Source organism: Chelonoidis abingdonii, chromosome 3, assembly GCF_003597395.2.
Source record: "Chelonoidis abingdonii isolate Lonesome George chromosome 3, CheloAbing_2.0, whole genome shotgun sequence".
Lineage (NCBI taxonomy): Eukaryota > Metazoa > Chordata > Testudines > Testudinidae > Chelonoidis > Chelonoidis abingdonii.
The window spans coordinates 124,057,272-124,077,917 of NC_133771.1; the positions used below are offsets into that span (position 1 = coordinate 124,057,272).

At 40.9% G+C, this 20,646-nt stretch overlaps 1 protein-coding gene across 5 annotated transcripts in view; it reads left to right on the forward strand.

Moving 5' to 3' along the window:
* Positions 1–397: 397 nt before the first annotated feature.
* ZDHHC14 (zDHHC palmitoyltransferase 14) overlaps positions 398–20,646 on the forward strand; it is a 164,471-nt gene continuing 144,222 nt past the window's right edge. For 2 of the 5 annotated variants that reach the window (XM_032778352.2, XM_032778354.2), the window contains exon 1: positions 398–2,405. In XM_032778352.2, coding sequence (XP_032634243.1) covers positions 2,155–2,405 — 251 coding nt within the window. In that variant the 5' untranslated portion in view covers positions 398–2,154. The remainder of the gene's footprint in view (positions 2,406–20,646) is intronic. The other 3 variants (XM_032778351.2, XM_032778353.2, XM_032778355.2) reach the window with 2 other exon arrangements.

Sequence of the window (20,646 nt, forward strand, 5' to 3'; positions counted from 1 at the left end):
ACAAAGATTAAATAACAATAGCAACAGGCCAAGTAAATGGGGGGTGGAACCAGAAAGATGGTACAGAGTTCAGTTGGGAAACAGAATGTGATTGGTGATAAGAGGGGGGACAGGAGGCATGTCTGCGTGGGAAGATGCCATCAAGGCTCAGGAAGATTGGTAACTTGTATAATAATAAAAGTCTTCTATCAGGAGACGTAACTGTATTCTCCCCCCAGCACCCACCTCAGCACACACGGCGGCTCATGTCCACACGCCACAGCAGAGCAGCACGGCATGCTGGGAGTTGTAGTCCTTCTGCCTGCCCCGCCCCCGCGTCCCTCCCCGTGTCGGGCGGCGCGGAGGGGAGGGGGCGGGACTACAGCTCCCGTCGGAACGGGGCCCTTCCCTTCAGCGCAGGCTGGGCATTGGCGGCGGGCTCCTTCCTCTCTCGGGTTTCCGTGGCTGATTGGGCGGTTGCTGCCTGGGGCTGGCTGGAGACGCTGCCGGGCGTCGGTGTTACGAAGCGCGCTGGGGGCAGCAGACGGAGCCGGCGGGACCTGCTGGACTAAGGCGGGGAGCGCAGGGCCCCATCCCGGGGGTGCAGCCGGTGCCTGGCGAGGAGCGAGCAGCTGGGCGAACCCTGCCCCGGCTCGAGGGCAGCAGCAGGGGCCGGGCTCCCTCCCTTCGCCACAGGGGGCGTGAGCGGCTGGGGAGGGGTTTGGTGCCCCCTGGGCACCGGCAGCCGTCGTGACCCCGCGCCGAAGATGAAGAGGTGGCTGTTGCCGCTGCTGGGTCTGGCTGCCGGGGCCAAGCCTGGCTAAGGGCAGAGCCGGGGGAAAGGGAGCGGAGCGGTCCCCGCGCTGCGCCGTGCGCAGGGCTCCTCTCACCTGGGCTTGGCAACGAGCCGCGGCAGCTGCGAGGCCGTGTGAGCCCAAGCCCGTCCCTGTGCGCGTAGGTGTCAGGATGCGGGGTGGGACCCGACAGCCCCTCTGCCCCGCTGCGGGAAGCAGCCAGTGTCCCCACAGCGTCTGACTGAGCCGTTTCTGAGTCAGAGGCGGTGGGAGACGGTGTCGGGGAAGGGAGACTCTGTATGGAGAAGACGATGGGGCGGAAGAGTCCTGGGCGGAGAGACACATGCTATACGCAGTGAGTCCTCTTTTGGGGGGTGGCAGAAAACCGGCTGCCACGCGAGATCGAGCCCGAGGAACGGCATGAGGAAACGGTACGTACCTGTTGTCTAGAAGGACTTGGGTTTGAAAACCGCCACCCACACACCTCCGGACGCTGACACCGCCCACTGTCCAAAACCAGGGGTGAGGAAGAGGAGAAGAAATTTCTCTTTTTATGCGTGTATGAAAAGGATGTGGACGGGCTCCAACGGTGTCCATTTCTGCCAAGGACAGGCACTGATTCTGCTTCCTCTCTGCTCGAACATTTTTTAGTTTTATGGAGGGGGGAGAATAGAAAATAATAAACAGTCACTTCCTCAGATCAACTATAAAAATTCACCTCCCCAGACGAACAAGAAGAAACAACAGCAAAGCACCCACTTTGCATTGAATCAGGCAGAAGAAATTCCTCTACAGTGTGTTTCTCCAAAGCTGGAGTTGCAGCTGGGGGTGTGTGTGCTTGCCTTGTGTGCTGTCTCTTTGAGGAGGTGGGGAGGATTTTCTCTTACGAATATACATTTTTCTTTTTGTGGTAAAACCTGCTGCCTGAAGGAATATTATAACACATCTCTCTGAATGGGAGAGACTCAACTGGTGAACCTGTTTTTACCCAAAATGTTGATTCCCGGAGAAATCTGAGGGTGTGCTCTTTTGAGGAAAGAACAACCACTCCATTAAAGATGAACACTTTTTAAGTTTTGTGGACAACCAGTCTATTTTGTAATTTTTTTCTGGTTCCTGTTTTGTGATAAATTGCTCTTATAACCATAAAAGACTATTTTAAATCAGTTTGTACTTTTGGTGGGGAAGAAGGAATACCTCCCAAGCATTTCTAGTATGACAGCTTTGGTTTCTCAAGAGTTAATCAGGGCTTGTGTGATACGTTTACTACCATTCTGGTAACAAACTTGCCTTTAAAAAAAAAATTGGGGCTAGTGGGGAGGATTATCTTGTCAGAAGAATATCTTTGTTTTGGGGGTGTTTCCCTCATTACAGTCCCTTGATGACTCCTGGAGGTGGTAGTGGGCCCATGAAAGACTGTGAATACAGTCAGATCAGCACACACAGCTCCTCATCTCCCATGGAGTCTCCCCATAAGAAAAAGAAAGCAGCTCCCAAGAGAAAATGGGAGGTTTTCCCTGGAAGAAACAAATTCTTTTGCAACGGAAGGATCATGATGGCCCGGCAGACTGGAGTCTTCTACCTGACTCTGGTTCTCATCTTGGTCACCAGTGGACTCTTCTTTGCATTTGAGTAAGTGATGTTAAAGCCTTTGTTCCCTCCTACCCTCTTACTGCATGTATTAAATGAAAACTAGATACAGTACAGTTGAATTCATCCAGGTGTCATTGAGGATATTTGAATGAATTAAGATGATATAGTTTTTATAACTGATAAAAAATTCAATGTGATAGACATCAACGACACAACCTTGTTTTTGTTAAAGAATGTTCTGGGTAACTGGCATTAGATAATCAATGTTGTACTGTAGTTGCTTTCATAATGGAATTATGCATTCTTATTACCATATACAGAAACATCAGAATAATAGCAGGAGTTAGGAAGTGGAGGAGCTGATGTAGGTGCTTGTCTATCTGTTAATTTCTCAAGAATCAGAATTGACATGCAAAAATGCCATCCACATTCTCAGAGTTGAGCACAGAAAGATAACCTTCCTTTCACTAGACTATTTAGGATTACTTTTTTTTTTTTTAACTCTTATGAAGTTAGCTGTAATTGTTAGACTATCTGTCCTCTGTGTTTAAAAGGTCCAAATGATGTTTGTACATGTAGAGCCACCTATGTTTCAGTGATAATTTCAAATCTTCAGCATTCTATCAACATCTAGCTGGGTACAGTTTCTTCTGCTGTGTCAGTGTAAACTGTCTTCACATCAGTTTTTAGAGCCTAATTCTCCATTGCAATGATGTAAGGTGTATGCTGTATGCAGGGCAATGTGCAAAATATCAAATTGGAAGGTACTAAATTTTCCACTGTTTGCAGTGGTGAAATTGACTGCAAGATGCAGGACAGTGGAGAATTGCACACTTGGGCCTGGTCTACACACAGTTTTTATGCTAATTTTACTATTTCAGTTAGGGATGTGATTCTTTTTTTACTGGAATAATTAAATCAGTATAGCCCCCTTAAAGTGAACAGTTATAGCAGTATAACTTATTTTTCTACATTTCTAGGAATAAGCTACATCCATTATAAGTTATACTGATTTAATTACACACCTGGGGGTTGTGCTTCTTAGTTGTACTAGTTTCAAACCAATATTGGTGCAAAAACTGTATGTAGATGAATTTTTAGTCTGTGGTAACATATCTCTTCCAGAAATGGGCACAGGCTTCTGGCCTTCTAACTCCATAAGAACCATTTCCTTCTATGTAAACTTAGCTGTTATTTCTAAAAATCATAGTCTAAAGCTTGTAAAGTGGTCCAGTCACACGGTGCATATTGATGCTTACCATCTTCAGGAAGCTAAGTGGTGGCATTAATAGTCTCTGAATTGGACCAGCTAAATGCAGAAATCCTTCTTTATTGGTAGCAGTTAGGAAGATAGGTTCAGCAGGTAATCAGAACTCTGAAAGTTTTTATTTATTTTTAAATATGTCACCTGGAATACATTGAAGATACTGCTTTCCAGAGGGAACTGCTTACTGTAAATCTTATTGTAGACTCTGTGACACTTGTTGAACTTCTGTGACTAGTTGAGCTAACATGGACAATGATGGTAATCTGTCCACCAGTGATAGTTATTACATATGTTTCCTCTTCCAATTTTAAGCAGATATTATGAATGTCTCCTTTCAGTACATTTGATTAGTAACTGACTTCGTTGAAGATGTCAGTGGATATATCTGGACTGCCAGGGAAAAAAGCCTTGGCGGTGAGTCCTGGAGCCTAGGTCAGCTGAGGCGGGCTCACAGGGCTTGCACCACAGAGCTAAGAACAGACATTCCCAGTTGGGCTGGAGCCCAGGCTTTGCTATCTGGTGAGGGTGGAGAGATCCAGAGCCCGAGCTCCAGCTTGAGTGAGAATGTCTGTGCTGATGTTTTTAGCCCTCTAATGTGAGTGTGGTAGTTGACCCGAGCTCTGAGGCTTGCTGTTGTGTGTTGTCTTTTTTGGCAGTCTAGATGTCCCTAATTAGACTCACATGGGCAGATTCTTGAGTCTTGGTGGTGCCTCACTGAGTATGTCTATACTGCATTGTGAACCTGGGTCAGTGGGACTCGGCTTGTGGACTCCTTTTTTCTAAGCCCGTGCTTGGGTATCCACACTGTATTGTAAACCTGGGCTCGCTGTTGCCGGTCCTGGGTCTCACAGCCATGCTGATATGTCCATACTCAGACCTTTTAGACTCAGGTCCATGGCTTGAGCTGGATTTACCCATTCTCCTACCAGAGTCCTAGGACTGGGTCCTGAGTACTTGATGACCTGAGTCAGGCTGATTTATGTGTGGATGGAAGGGAGCACATGGGCTCAAACCTGAGTCAGAGCCCGGAACTTAGTGTGAAGTGTAGACATACTCACTGACTTCAGTAGGACTTCCAAGCTGCTTTTTGTGGGACTAGTATGCACATGCAAGTTCAGGGTCCAAGTTGTTAGATTTTAAATTGAAATACTTTAAAGTAAATTATAGATGAAGGCTTGACAGGGGAAGTTGTAACTTTCACTTAAAACAATTTGACCCTCCAAGGAAATATTTTGAGTTGAGATATTCTGCTTGATTGCACAATTGAAAACCATTAAAGTAGGACTAGCTGATAGCTTTTCATCACGATCTTGAATTGATATTAGAGATCCAGTAAAGTTATTTAAATTGTACCTCTGAGCCCAGGTGTGATGTGAGTGTTACTGCATGTAAGCTGCACTGAAGATTAAATTTAAAATGATCTGAACTTCATCTAGTTATTTAAGTGCTAATGCTACTGGAAATGTTGAAACTAGAAAATAACTTCATGACTTTTGTGGCTGCATAATATATCTGTGTGCACATACTGTTTCTGAGTAATTCTTGCACTCTTTTCCCCTTGAAATTGAATGCTTAAGAAATTGTGAACAAAATGTAGTTAAATGAATTTAAGAAACTACTTGTTTCAAGAGGAGAGATCCAAAAATGTTCTCCCTAATAGATGTTACTATTGTGTGGTGGATTTTGTTCTTATGCAGAAAAATGCATGCAGTGGAATTGTCAGTCGCCATCTGAAGTGTCATTTAATATCAGCTTGTGTAGCTAGTTGCATGGTATATTTGTGGGATATTTGGGCTATACAAGGAAGAGGATATTTTAGAAAGTGATTCCCTATTGAAAAGTGTTGTTTTGGAATAGTTTCTAAATTGAGCGTCATTTTTTCTCGCTTGGACTTGCTGCAAGTGATTATCCTTTCCTTTTAAGAAATATATGTTGCTTATATGTTACTTGAGAAAAGCATTAATTGTTAAGAGCACAAACTAGAAATAACTTTAGACAAATCAGTTTGTCAAAGACACTAATAATTTTAATGTGTATACACAAACAGGTTATGCCGATGGAAATATAGCAGTTTAGGAACAGGAATTGTGTTATCTCTTCTGTGTGCATGAATCCTATTAGTGTTAATAGGAATTGTATACAGAGTTGGGTACATGCATCTGAACAAAGTTTAGGAAGGGAACTATTACTTGCCAGTCTTAAAATTGCTTTTCTTTTTGCTACAGGAAGAAGGAAGATAACTTTGCTCTAAAACTGAGAGATTGGGGCTAATTGTTTAAATTGGTCAACTGCTATACCCAGTTGAAGGGAAATGGGGAGGGGGGCAGAGGTTGTTTTTTGTAGTTTTGATAGCTTATTTCTGGGAACTTATATCACTTTAACGAGGATATTTGGTCCTCATCCCCTTGACTTCATACATTCCTTTTCCTCCTCATTTTGTACATACTACCCCATTATCTGGAACAGGCTTTCTTTCCATTGATTCTCTTTTGCTCCCTTTCCAAAAGAGCAATATATTTTCTGACGTTCTCTAAAACATTCTTTTCATCTTGACTGTTATAGTTTGCTTTCATTGCTGTCCAACTGTCTTTCTGACCTGCTTCCCTGTCATGCTTTTCCCTCTCTCATTTGCCCTTGCATCCTGTTTTCATCTCTTATTTGCCTCCATCTCTGTTTTGCTCCAGTGACGTCTCTTCTTTTCCTCATTTCACTTTCTTCTCTTCAATAGGCCCAAATGTGCGCACACAAAAATTGTAAACAGATTTAGTTTTTAAGCAACTAAAATACTTACAGAAAACCACAAACTAAAAACCTCAAGGAACACACATAACAAACTGAAGTAGACATGTGGTGGTCTTCTTGTAAGCTGCCTTTTCCTGCCCTTCTGTTTGGATAGAACATGATACTGTGTGCAACCTTGGGTCCCAATCCTGGAAGTGGTTTTATGCAGATAGATCTTTGTGTCCATGCAAATTCTTATTGTTTTCAGGAGATTCATGCAGGTTGAAGGATTTGAGGCTCCTAAATTACTTTTGAAAGTGAGACTTAGGAGCTTAATGACAGGTTTCAGAGTAGCAGCTGTGTTAGTCTGTATCCGCAAAAAGAACAAGAGTAAGGAGCTTAAGTCATGTAGGCCTTGCATCACTGAGAAAAGCAATGCCTAACTACTTTTACAGATCTGTACCTTTGTCTTTTTATTGGTGTTTTAGCACACTTCTAGTGTTGATTTAAAAAAATCTGGAATTTATATCAGAGAGGTGCGCTGAAAAATTCATAAAAATTAAAGTTTAATTGATCTAGATAGCAATAATGTTAGCTTCAAATCACAAATTGACTATAAAACTACCTCTATTATACATACGTTTACTTAATTGAAGATGGAAAACACATCAAGGGTTAGAATAACCATAAATGATTACTTTATTGGAAGGTATCAGAGGGATAGCTGTGTTAGTCTGGATCTGTAAAAGCAGCAAAGAGTTCTGTGGCACCTTATAGACCAATGGTCCCCAACCTTTTTTGTCTGGCAGGTGCCAGACGAAGGACCGTGGCGGTGGTCGAGCATCCACCAAAATGCTGCTGAAATTCGGCGGCATTTCGGCGGTGACGCCTCTGGATGATGCTGCTTGTCGGCGGCAAGCGGCGTCATCCAGAGGCGTCGCTGCTGAATTTCAGCAGATGCTCGGCCAATGGCCAGGATGCAGGTGCATTTAGAAGCACCGCGTTGGGGGACCCTTGTTATAGACTAACAAATGTATTGGGTATGAGCTCATAAACTAACAAACGTATTGGAGCATGACCTTTTGTGGGTGAGTGTTCACCCACGAAAGCTCATGCTCCAATACGTTTGTTAGTCTATAAGGTGCCACAGAACTCTTTGCTGCTTTTATTGGAAGGGTATCATAGTGTACAGGCTGCTTTGACTGACCTATTGCGGCAGCAATGTGCATTCTCCCCTTTTCTGGAATTTAAATAACTGCTTCTTGTGTTCTCCTAATACATGATCTAAAGATATTAGTGACAGTATGGTCAAAAATCAAGTGTTAGGAAAAAGATGTCAAATATTTGTAGGAGCAGTCAAATAAGTGTTTAAAACATATTTTTATCCCTCTATGGAATACACCAACAACCTGATGTGGCTAATATAATATTACAATATGATTCTTTCAGTGATACATTTCGTAGTTCTGAACTGTAAACTGGAACTCCCACTGACGGAAATACGAAAAATTATTTTTAAATAACATGACAAAATCAGATGTCCCTTCCCCCATCCCACAGGAGTAATGGTACAGCAGTAATATTATCAATTACATCAATCTTAGTATTAATGACTGTGTGGAAATCACTAAATCACATCTTATTCAGCAGAGATGTTACCTGTGCTGAGTTTAACTGTTAAGACTGGTAATAACATACTGCACATAGCACTTCTCATCCTAAAAGTACCAACAGGTATTTTAGAGTAAGCATTAGGATACACAAATTGAAGAAGTTATTTCACTGACCCATGTGAAATGTAATAGCTGCTTGTAGGGGTAATTATGAATGTAAAAGAATTAGCTTAGGATAACATTATATTTGTTTTATAGCTTATAGCTAGTAAGGAAAAGGCCCCAATCAGCAAATAAAATAAAGTAGTGAGAATAATAATTAGTATTACTTATTATTTGTAGTGTGGGGAAGGATGGTTCAAAAAGTAACTAATAAAATGAAGTGCTGTAATAAAAAGACAAAGAAACTGGCTTAAAAGGAACAAGCACAATCCTTCCCACTGTTGTGCTGGTAAGCAAGGCGGGGTGAGGAGACAGGGAGGAAAGGCCTTGGGAAGGAAGGAGATTGTAAATCTTATCTGAATTAGGACTGGAAATAAGGGTGAATTTTCTCCAAATCGGTTTTTAGCTAAAGTCAGTAATTGGTAGTGACATCACTTGTTTGTTAAAGGATATAAAAAAGTAAACTCTTCAAACATTCATTGCTAATACCTGCCTGACCACCTTGGAGCCAACCAATATGGTTCTAAGCACCCCTGGATTTAGCCTGTTCCTAAGTATCTTGATCATATGCTTATAAATGTTTTGTTACTGTTGGATGTAGTAAATTGCTAAATATTTAGGCATTTTTAGAGCAAGTGTGTGAATTCCAAAGGCCAAATGGTTTTAATAAAGGAATTAATAGTTAAATTAATGTCATGGAAATACCCTGTGTAAATAATAATTCCAGCACTGCATTAATAATGCATAGCAACATAATCAAATGCTGTGATGGTACTGGAGGGGCGCTCAGAACTCCTTGTTAAAATTCTTCCATCAGATTGAAGGTAGAGTAAAAGTAATATCCCTGCTTGTGATGGAATTCACTTCTCTACATTCTGCTTAAAGCATCCATGTTGGAGAGAACTTATCCCTGGGATTTATTTAAAAAACAAACCTTTCTGAACTACACTTTCTGTACTTAGACTATGCCAGATTGCAACACATATTAGATATTTTCCTTGTGGATGATACTCATCTACTGACATACACAACGTCTTCATCTTCTTTACCATCCCCACTTCAAATTATCCAAGTTGAAAAATAGTAACTATCAATGAGTTCTGTATATTTTTGAGGCAGTAAGTGTACTTAATGTAAGTTTTCTTTTTGGGGGACTTTCCTCTTTCCTTGATTATGAGAGAGTGGGTAAATGAATACATTTCTTCCCTTCATTGCTGGAAGCATGCATCCTAGAGATTATCATGGGCTAAATGGAATTTTTTTTTGTTCTAGCCCCTTCTTTAAAATCTAGACAGCAAAGTGCTGTCTATATGTACGCTCATAAGCTTTTGGATCATTCCTTGGGTGCATTATAAGATATAAGGCCAAATATCTTAATTTACCCTAAAATTTCACATGTAGCCTTCTCATGCACTCTGGCATGGAATTTGTGACTTGAACATTGACAAAGTAATTGTTCATGTCACTTTTAAGAAACAAGGTAAATGTTGGTGATTATTCAGTACATACATGGGAAATATTTCCTAATAGAAAGATAAGAGAAAAAAAAGATTGGCTGGACTTCTGGGTCTCCTCTTCCTCCTGTTTTCCCCAGAACCATGTTTGCTTTTAACTCCATTTCTATAAAATTGGGAATATTGAACAGTTCTCATTGTAATGTTTGTTAAAATGGGCTACATTTATATGGTAGTCCCCAAATTAGTGTAAAAGTGTAAATAGGTTATTAGTTGGAGGGGTGCAAATTTAAATCATCCTCCTAGCTTTAGCCTCTGTTCCTGTTTTCCATCCTATAGCTGCATTTGTGTTTTTCAGCCTCCTCCTCTCCCCAACTTTAATATAATGGTTATAAGGCTGCTTTTTTTTTTTTTTTTTTTTTTTTTTCTTTAGGGGGAAAAATCCTAGCTCTGTGTTGCTGGGAGTTGATGCATGGGTGTGACGACATCAGATACTATGGTGATGGGCACCTATTTAAGAACCTTGAGAGCGAAATCAATGTGACCTTGAGCAACTTGTGTACAAAAATCTTCGGAGTAAAATGTGAAAATGTACTTGGCAGTCTCTTTTGTTTAGAGCCATCTCTCTCTTTTTCAGGTCTTTGTTCTCTGTCTGTCCATTTTAATGGGAATCTAGATGGCTTCTGTCATGAAAAATGTCTCCTTTCTGGTGAAGAGACTGAATTATTCTGACCAAATGTTTGTCTGAAATAGCTAACTGGAGACCCCAGATCTGAGTTTTCTCTGCTGCATCAGTAACCACTGGCACTTCCACATGGATGCTAGAGAGAGAAATATACAACTGCAGGTTTTTGGATCACTCTTCTGGTTTCAGGGAATAAATGAAACTTCTTATTGCTGAAATACATACACACAGACTTGGTAATTTGTGTGGTGATGTGTTTTGTGCATAATATGAACAAAATTAAAATTAAGTCCCAGACAATAAAATCTCAGTGTGGAACCATTGGTTCTCCAAAACTATATGCAGCATTCAAAATGTCTACTATAGTCTAGTAACTCACTTTTGTAATAAAAATTCTAAAAGTTATGGGTCTCTGAGTCTATGTACAAACATTAACTACCTCAGCTGCTCACAATTGTAAGCTTTATTCCCAATACTAAATTTGAAGGAATGGATACTCAGTAAGGTATCAGCATTACTGGAAAACATGGGAATTGCTATACTGCGTCAGACCTGAGTCCATCTAATCCAGTATCCCAGTGCTGACCACTGTCAGAAACAGATGCTTCAGAGGAAAGAGTAAGAAACCTGCAGTAGGCAGATGAGAGAGAATCTGTCTCCCGCATCAGGTCCTATCCTGATCTCTGGTAATTTAGAGATTGTCTTGACCCCTGAAGCACGAGATTTAATATCCCTTGCAAAATTTTATGACTATAACTCTGGATAGTCTTTATTGGTAATGGTTTTGTGCACCTTCAAAGAAATACAGAGACGATAATCGTAAAGTTTTGGATTTGAAGTGTCTGCCTGGTGAAATGGTGTTCTTAATTCACCAGTCAAAGATTTGAGGTTTTCATTTTTCATATAAATTGTTTCTTTATTATTAAGCATGCTTGGGATTTTTTCTGCTTCAAATAACTCCTCTATATTTGTTTTAAATCTCCTTCACTATGAAAGGAGAAGGAAATTAGTTTACATAGGACCTAGACAAAAACGATGCTTTGTACTCTCTAACAACCTTATTCCTGAGTTGTGTTAATGTAGTTTTAAAAACGTGAATTTCTAGCTCTACGGAAACAGAGGAAAGAAGTTGAGCTTTTAGTTGGGCACTTCAGACAAGTAGTCTGCCCTAAAAAAATAAATAAATAAAATGAAAGTTCTCTAGTAGTTTAGGCCTTGGGTCATGTATTTATAAAACAAAATAAAAACATGCAAAACATAATACTAATGTTTGGAAACTTCCCATGAAAAGTTATTGTTTAGATTTGAATACTTACAATCCAAACATTGAAACTTGAACTATTGTATGAGCAACAAAAAATTAAACTGAAAATCTATTGCATTTGTCCAAGCTGCATGACATGCAGAGCAGTGATAGAAAAATGCATTAGATTATTTTTAAAGGGTAATAACCTAAGGTCATTTTAGTGTAACACATTTTTTTTAATCTGATAACTCTTACTTTAAAGAGACACTATTAATTGGCAGCTATAGAAATACTTATAATCTTTCTGAGTTGCAGCCAGACAATAAAAACACGCTTCTGCACGCATATAGTGCACAGTGTTCTGTCACTGAAGTTGGGGCAAAAGTCCTATTAACACTCATGGGAGCAGGATGAGACTCATAATTAACCATAACAAAAGTTTCGGCACACTGTTTTTTTCATTTTGCGTCAACGCTGTTTGCCTTCGAAGTAAATGCGCAGCTTTTTAGACCAAACTCTTTTTCAAGGCAAAGTTGTGGGAGGAAGCTAAAATCTGACTTTGTAACTTAAGCTGGTTGCATTTTTTTTAACTTGTGTATAGGTTACTTCCTCTCTAATTTAGCCTTTGACCTGATTCTGAAAAGTTTCGAACCACCTGAAACTCCCAGTGGTGGTGTGTCGGTACTAGGTAGGGTGACCAGATGTCCTGATTTTATGGGGACAGGCCTGATATTCAGGGCGTTGTCTTGTATAGGCACCTATTACTCTGCAGCCCCTGTCCTGATTTTTCACAATTGCTGTCTGGTTACCCTAGTACCAGGCATTTCTCAAAATCAGCCCCATAGCTTTGGGAAACTATGGAATTACAGTACTTACTGAGTTATTTTCTGACATTTTAATTATGAGATTGGTTTGCTGTAATATAACAGTGATTTAGCTTCCATGTCCCTGCTCCTTTTCTTTGTGATTAGTGACTGTAATGTTGATGCACGTTATTGTCACAGTAGCTAATGAGATCTTGCATAATGAGCTTAAACTAATGAGATCACAGCTGCTTTTTTGTTTTACTTTCCCCCCCAATTTAAATCTCACAGTTGTACTAAGTGCTGTTAGTATATTTACTGTGTGCAGTCATTCTTTTTTCTTAATTTTAAAAAAGAAGTTTGATGCAAAGTACAACTCTAATGCAACACTGAGAATTTAAACTCAGAAAAGTTTAGCTGTAGAAAAGTTGATTTTTCACAACAGCTGCAACTTGTGAATTGTGTGGTTTAAATTCTTAAGCAAAATATTGCGTTAGTGTATTTTTTGTAATGAATTTAAAACATGGTAGATGAGCTAATTCTTTTAACCATTCAAGAGTGGGGAACACATCTACTTGGAGCTACACTACCATTTTATCAAGTTAGTCAGTTGAAAAATTGTTTACTGCTGTTTAGGAGTTTTGAATACACATTAAACATCATGGTCCTCTTGATCAATAGTCCAGTCTTTTTTCAAGCAAACAAAATGATTCCATTGTTTACATTTTATTTAAGCAACGAATGCAGTTCAGGTAGATGTTTTTTAAAAAATGAAGAAAGATAGGTACAAAAGGCACAGATAACTTATGAAGTGTGAATTGCTAAGAAGGATTGCTAAATCCTTAAATATGTGGGTTGGTGATTGATTTGTTTTCTAACATTCATGTGCTGACATGGCAGTATATTCAGGGAAGAAAAGATTATCGAAGGCAGGTCTCCATTTAAGAATTGTTACTGGCATAGCCATGTTGATTAAGTGTCGTGAATTTTTTTTTTTAATGGCATAGCTGTGCCTGCACAAGCCCTACAGTAGATGGAGCTAAACTAGTAAAGAAGTGTTCTAATATGGAATTAGAAATTAAAATAAAAATTTCCTAATGTGAAATTATTTCATAGATTTAAAAGCACTTGAAGAAAAGAGGGAATGAGAATGACAGTGACTTCTCCATATGTTTTAGCATCGCTACTACAGCTCTGTAATAAACCAGAGGTAGGGTATTTGCTTTGTGTTGGTTTCTGAAGACAGCAGAAGGATTGTGAATTTGCACTGCAGTGATGGAGAATAACTTACGGCTGTGTTTACTATTGGTTTGAACTTTCCTCAAGGCTAAGCAAACTTTGGGTGTGGAACCAGTGAAAGTAAACTTTTTGTTATTACTTGTCAAGACCAGTACATAAAATATCTATTGTATGAAAGCATACAATGTAAAATGTTGGAATAGACTGTGTGAAGTGTATATCCATTCCCAGTTGGCCGCAGTGAATTTTAACATTTCCCTGCCCCCTCTGAAGTCAATGAAAGCTATTGCCTACACTCGACTGACATTTCTTTAAAAATGTATTCCATTTCTAGTGTCACGCTAGTTACACGTAATGACAGGAGAGTGTTTATTTGGCCACTTTCAGCTGAAGAATGAACTCTGTAGTGCTGCATCTTACCTGACTGGAAGTGATTATTCTAGAATGAAGTCTTTATTGTAGGATAGTTTCCACATGCCGAGTTATTCTGCTACAGCTATGTGGGTCAATTTCCCCTGCACCCAGCCCTTTTTAAATAAAATAATTTTTTTTAGCCTCTCCTTCCCCCTCATTCTTTCTTGCTGCCTTTCCTCATGCTCTTTCCTTCTTATAGGTCAGCAGGGCTGTGGTCTCTAGAATATTTTGAAAATGTTTTAATTTTTTTTAAAGCCTTTTACTAGCAGTCTTGTAACCCATATACTTTTGGTGTTTTTCTACTGCTATCATGTACATTTTTTTACTTCAGCTAAAATCAGGTGGGGGGGAATGTAGGGCCTGGTCTACACTACGCATTTAAACCGAATTTAGCAGCGTTAAACCAAATTAACCCTGCACCCATCCACACAACGAAGCCCTTTATATCGATATAAAGGGCTCTTAAAACCGATTTCTGTACTCCTCCCCGGTGAGGGGAATAGCGCTGAAATTGGTATTGCCATGTCAGATTAGGGTTAGTGTGGCCGCAATTTGACGGTATTGGCCTCCGAGCGGTATCCCACAGTGCACCATTGTGACCGCTCTGGAAAGCAATCTGAACTTGGATGCAGTGGCAAGTGACAGGAAAAGCCTGTGACTTATTTGAAATTTCATTTCCTGTTTTGCAGCGTGGCAAGTCTAGGTCAGACGGGGGGGTTGCATCGCCCAACAACAAAGAGACTCCAGCATAGGACCGTAGAATACTGGAGGATCTGATCGCTGTCTGGGGAGACAAATCTGTTTATCAAGAAGCTCCTTACAGAACGAAAGGCCAAGGCAATTTTGAAAAAATTCCAGACTATGATACAGAGTTCCACAGCAAGGACTCAGCCAGTGCTGGCGTGGCACAGCATAACGGAAGCCAAAGAATCAAATTGGATGCTCACGGAGGGAGGGGCGGTACCTGAGACTCCAGCCATCCCAGTGGCCGCAGTCCTTCCGAAAATCATTTTGCATTTGGCTGAGCTCCCAATGACTTAGGGTCAAACACATATCGGTATGGTTCAGGTCTGTCCGCATTATTACCACCCTCCCTCCATGATAGAAAGGGGAAAAATTCGGTCTTCGACTTTTGGTCACCCTAGTTTATACTGCATCTGCGCGGTAAGACACGGTGCTTGCAGCAGTAAACAGTACATCCTCTCTCTCCCTCCCGAGGTAGAATCAGTACATCAGTAGGGCACTGATAGCCGTCACTGGTCATAAGAGCCCCGTGATGGTGGCTCGGCCTGGACCTCAGGGGCCGGCCAGGGGCGCCTGGGGAAAAATGAGGATGATTTCCCGGTTCATTCGTAGTGGTATAAAGAAACGGTGAAACCGTCCCTCATCATAGCACTGGGGGACTGAGCTCCATCAGCCCTTCCCTTCCGAAATGAAAAGACGATTACTGCCATGAATTATAAGATAGCAGTGAGGCTGAAAAGCTCTCCTCTCCCTCATTTATCTCGGTAACAAGTGCCGGTTGTTTTCTTTCCTGCTTCTTATTATTCATGAACAATGGTGGGGACCGCCACGGAGCTTCGTAGGAAGGTCGGGGAGGAGGGAAGCGATGGTGGGGTGATGGCAGGGCACCCCCTAGAATGGATAGCAGCTCTTACATTTCTTGCTAGAAATTGACATGGGCAGCTGTGCTACTCTCGATTACAAACTGTGTTCTTCTATTGCATTCCCCCCAATATGCTAGGCAGGATTGACTGCCTCTATTTAGATACCACATAAAGAGGGAATTGACTCCCCGGTTATTTCCTATTTGTTTTGCTTCCTGGGCCGCCAGACCTCAGCCAGGGGCCCATGACAGCAGCAGGGACATGTACAAGACGACAGATAAACCGTCATCTTCATTGCCAATTTACAATGGCGCAGCGAACGGTACACGAAGCCTGATAACTGTCTCGCTGTCATGAAAAGATATAAATGAATTGCGCTGTGTTAGCAACTTGCAACTCGTCTGTACGGCATCCGTACACTACGTTGGACAGTTTAAAAAAAAAGGGAAAGGTAAACGGGGTTGTTTGGTTGCCTGCTATGGCGGTCCTGCAGGGTAATCCAGTGAAAAAGGACGCAAAATATGTCTGCCGTTGCTTCACGGAGGAAGAGGATGAGGCGAGATATTACCAAAGCATCACCCACGGGACAAGATTGGCCCCCATCAGCACTGGGATCTCAAGCCCAGATTCCATGGGGAGGGAGACTGCAAGGACAACTATGGAGAACAACGGGATAGCTACCCAAGGCAACGCCGGCAAATTGATACTAGCCCGGTACGACCACACTTGCCAATTATGTGCTAGTGTGGCTCGTCACTCGACCTATTAACATCTGGTTACAAAATCTGGGTTTATGTGAAATTGGAAATTCCGTAGTTCGAACATATCTCCGTAAGTAGTCATTGTGGCCAAGAAAACTGAATTTTGGTGCAGGAACCAGTACCATTATGTGAGCAAAAAAACCACCTAAAACCATGGTAAGCGGGTCTCAGAGCCCAGGTCAGCCTTGGGGTGTGGGCTATTGGGCTAAAAATAGAAGTGTAGGTGTTTCTGTGTGGACTGAGCCCTTTGAAATCGCCCCCACCCTTTCAACGGGCTCCCAGAGGCCGGGCTTCCAGCCTCCGAGCAGGAATGTTGTGGCTTGATTTTCGCCCCCATCAGTGCAAGCCTGGAATCCATAGAACCTGGGCTCTGAGATCTCACTCCCATCGAGTGTCTTTTTGCATGTAATGTATCCTAGGACTAAAGATTCCATATAATTGCAGTCAACGCTAGGAATAACCTTAAAATTTTGTAAATTGGAACACTTACAACTAATTGGAGCATAAGGAATTGCCCCCTGCTCACAGCAAGGAAAAGGAAGAAGGAGTTTTGAATTAGGATGCCCACAGTCCTACTCCGGCTAAGACAATGCTCTTCAGTAATTAAATGAGTCGACCCCTTTTAAGAGGCAATCAAAGGCTGCTCTGTGGCTTCAGCAGAAGTTTCTGTGTACTTATAGTGGTGCACTCATCTTCAACAAAAGCAAAGAAATGTTGTTGGTCTTAAACACAAAGACTCCTTGTCCTCTTGAGGTCAAGTGCTTTTTTTTTCCAAACATCATACCCTATTTAAGTATTCGGAATTCTGAGTCTTCCTCCTTAATCCCTTACAATATAAATGTTGGTGGGTAGGACGGAGTGGTAGTGCATTGGGGAGAGAGATGAATGAACTTGAGTTTGGATGAGGCATAGATTGTCATTTTCCCTGAACTCTGGCTGGTCTCCATTGCATTTCAACCGTTAGCAACGTTAAACCGATTTAACGCTGTACCCGTCCACACAACAAGGCCCTTTATATCGATATAAAGGGCTCTTTAAATCGGTTTCTGTACTCCTCTCCAATGAGAGGAGTAGCGCTAAAATCGGTATTACCATATTGGATTAGGGTTAGTGTGGCCGCAAAATGACGGTATTGGCCTCCGGGCGGTATCCCACAGTGCTCCACTGTGACCGCTCTGGACAGCAATCTGAACTTGGATGCAGTGGCCAGGTAAACAGGAAAAGCCCTAATTAATGTTCTTAGTGTGGCTGCGTGCACTCGACTTTATACAATCTATTTTACAAAACCGGTTTTTGTAAAATTGGAATAATCCCGTAGTGTAGACATACCCTCTGACTCCTGGTTGAGTTTTCAGGGTCAGGCATTTGCCTGTGAATGGGAAAACCAGAAAATAAAGTCTGACCTTAAAATAGCAACTGACGCACTTTGATCCCTGAATGTATAACTATTATGGGCTAGCTTCAAGCTTTATTGAAAAGTAAACACACCCTTCCCAACACATGCACTTTTCTATTCAAACATGACAGAAAAGTTTTAACCAATAGTTAAAGTTGCTAAGAAGTAGCCCAAAGATGTATTTACACATCATGTGTAAATAACCTTATTTTTACCATGAACAGACTTAAAGCATATTTTCTAGAGACTTTTCTTTAACAATTGTTGTAATCCCTAATTTTTCTTGATTGTTAGTGTCATGAGGAAATAATACTCTAGTTGTTTTTGAGAAGGGAACATGAGTTTACTACTTTCTAAGTCTTATGCATAGTAGATTAATTCAAGCAACATCTGCTGATCAGGTATTTGACAGTTGAAATAGTCCTAGGCTTCTAAAAAGAGCTTTAACACAAATATTTAATTAATTCTAATGTGGCACAAAAGTCACATTTAATGGGCATAGAAATTTGTTACTGGAGTTGATCCTTTCAGATTAGTGTTGAGGCATGTTAGTTGGACAGTGTGGGCAAGCTTGCAGTGAGGCTGCCTGTATGGTTAATAATCTTTTTCATCCCACAGAATATTTCAGTTTTGTGTTCAGAAGCTGTCAGTCTCTCACCTTCTTACAGGTATTAGATACCGTTTTAAAGAGACCTTAATTGGTCTCTTTAAAACAGTATCTAAATTAAAAAATTATTAAAGGAGCACTTTATTGTAGCCATTGAAAAAATTGTCTCAGTTAAATAAAGGGGAGCGATGAATGTAGCAGGCAAGACTTCCCTCTCACAGGTCTTTAAATAATGAAAGAGGTTGAAGTACTGTGGAAGATAATCCATAGTTTTTTTTCCCTTTTTGTACTATTTAAACAGACACTACCAGGTTAAATTTAATCCCAAATTTAGGTTGTTTAAATACCAAGCTTTTACAAAGTTAAGATCAATAGAATGTGTCTGCTACCCAGACCTTGTAGCACTGTCTTAGAGCATGAGAATTTTGAAAGCGAATTTGACATCTGTTTTCATTGTCCAAGCTATGTGGTCAGATTATTAAAACTGACATAACTTTAAAAAGTAATGCAGTGTTTGTAACCCAGTGAACAGGCTGCTATTGTTTGACCTTTTCTACTTTTGAATGCTTCACTTTGCAACCTTCATGTTCTTTTAGTACGGATTTTTGTAAATAGTTATCTAGACTGGTTCTAATTCATCCCCCCCTCCACATGTATTCCGACTCTACCGAACAGGAGACGATATGGATTGCTGGAAGAGATGGGGGAGCTTGAGGTAACTAGTGGTAGGAGACACAGTAGTCTTCAAGTGCTTGCTCATGGGAGTCATGTTTGCCATGGTAGATATGTGCACACCCTGTACACAGTTGCTGGAGACTTTTCCCTCAGTGGTATTCATAGGATTGGCTGTACTGTCCTTTGGAGCCACGTGCATATGCTCCAGTATAAGGGGCGCTGCCGGCCCGGCATCCTCTCAGTTCCTTCTTACCACCTATGACGGTTGCTGGAATGATCCTTCCTGCTGTGGCAAGGTTTCTTTCCCAGTGGCTGGACTTTCTCTGTTACTGCATGCTCGGAAGAGGTTCGACTTTCTCTGTTGATATTCTGTATCGTTATTATAGTAGTGTTTAATAGTTGTCCCTGTTGAAGGACTATGCACTGGTCCCCAGCTTCAAGCCATGTGCCTGTTGCAGCAAGTTAGTGACCCGCACACTGGTTGTCTATAATATCTGTGAAAATACTCATTGATGGCTATCATCTGATTGGCATGTGATAAATTTGTCATCTCCCTATCTGGAGTAAACGGACTGCAGTTTCTGAATTCTACTCATGCTTTCGAAAAGTGGTGTTACAGCACAATCCATGGTGTAAATTAAGGACCAAAACTGAAAACTTCTTCCCTTCACCAGAAATCTTTTTGAAGTGTAGTATATTTAAGTAAACGGTTATGAGAAATACAGATGTACACTTCATTTTTATGAAGATTGATTATAAAGGTTATGTTTGATTGCCATTTATTACTCCAGCCACTGCCAAGACTTTTCAGTGTGTTAAGAAGACAATAGGGCAGTAAGGGGTCTTTTTTGATGAATACTGTAATCACTTCCATTCAGTGTGTGTGTGAATAATTCAACAAGCTTAGGTACATTTCCCCCCCCCCCCCCCCTGTAGAACGCAAAAGGTGGCACAGCCCAGTTTTGGTGTTCTGACTATCCTTGTTAAAAGTTCAGTAGCATTGCATATCTGTACTTTGGTGAAACTGGTTGTAAGAAGCAGCTAGATGTATTTGTGGTTTGCCTTCCTTAAGTATTGCTTTTTGTAACTTTCTTTAGTATGCTGTATTGTGGATGTCTGCTAATTTCTTGTGATTTAGTGGGAGATGTTTTTTTAATGACAAAGATCAGAATTTGTCTGGTAGCACCTTTTTAAGTTACTGATCAAAATAATTCATTTAAATGAATGTTTGTGCCAGTTTTTATCATTTCATGAAATTAACAGACTTTAACATTTTAAGCATGTGCTCTATGAACTTTAATAAAGATGTTAGAATCCAGATGGTCTACCCAAAAGGGATTCAGTCCCACCTGATCATATAGAGAGGCAAAATAAAAGATTTCATTCTGTAAAAAATCATCTCAATCACAGCTGAAATTAAAACTGCAGTAATTTGCAAGAGTGACCAAGTGAGTTCTTGTAGCTCGGAGAAGCCATGACTACATGGAGAGATTAACTGGAATAGCTCCCCAGGTGAACACCATATTTTGGAATAAAATTCACTTTTATTTATGTAATATCTAATTACTCTGCTTTGTGAGGGTGTTTTTTGTTTTTTTTTTTTCCCCCCCCTCCTTCTGTGGAAGTTCTC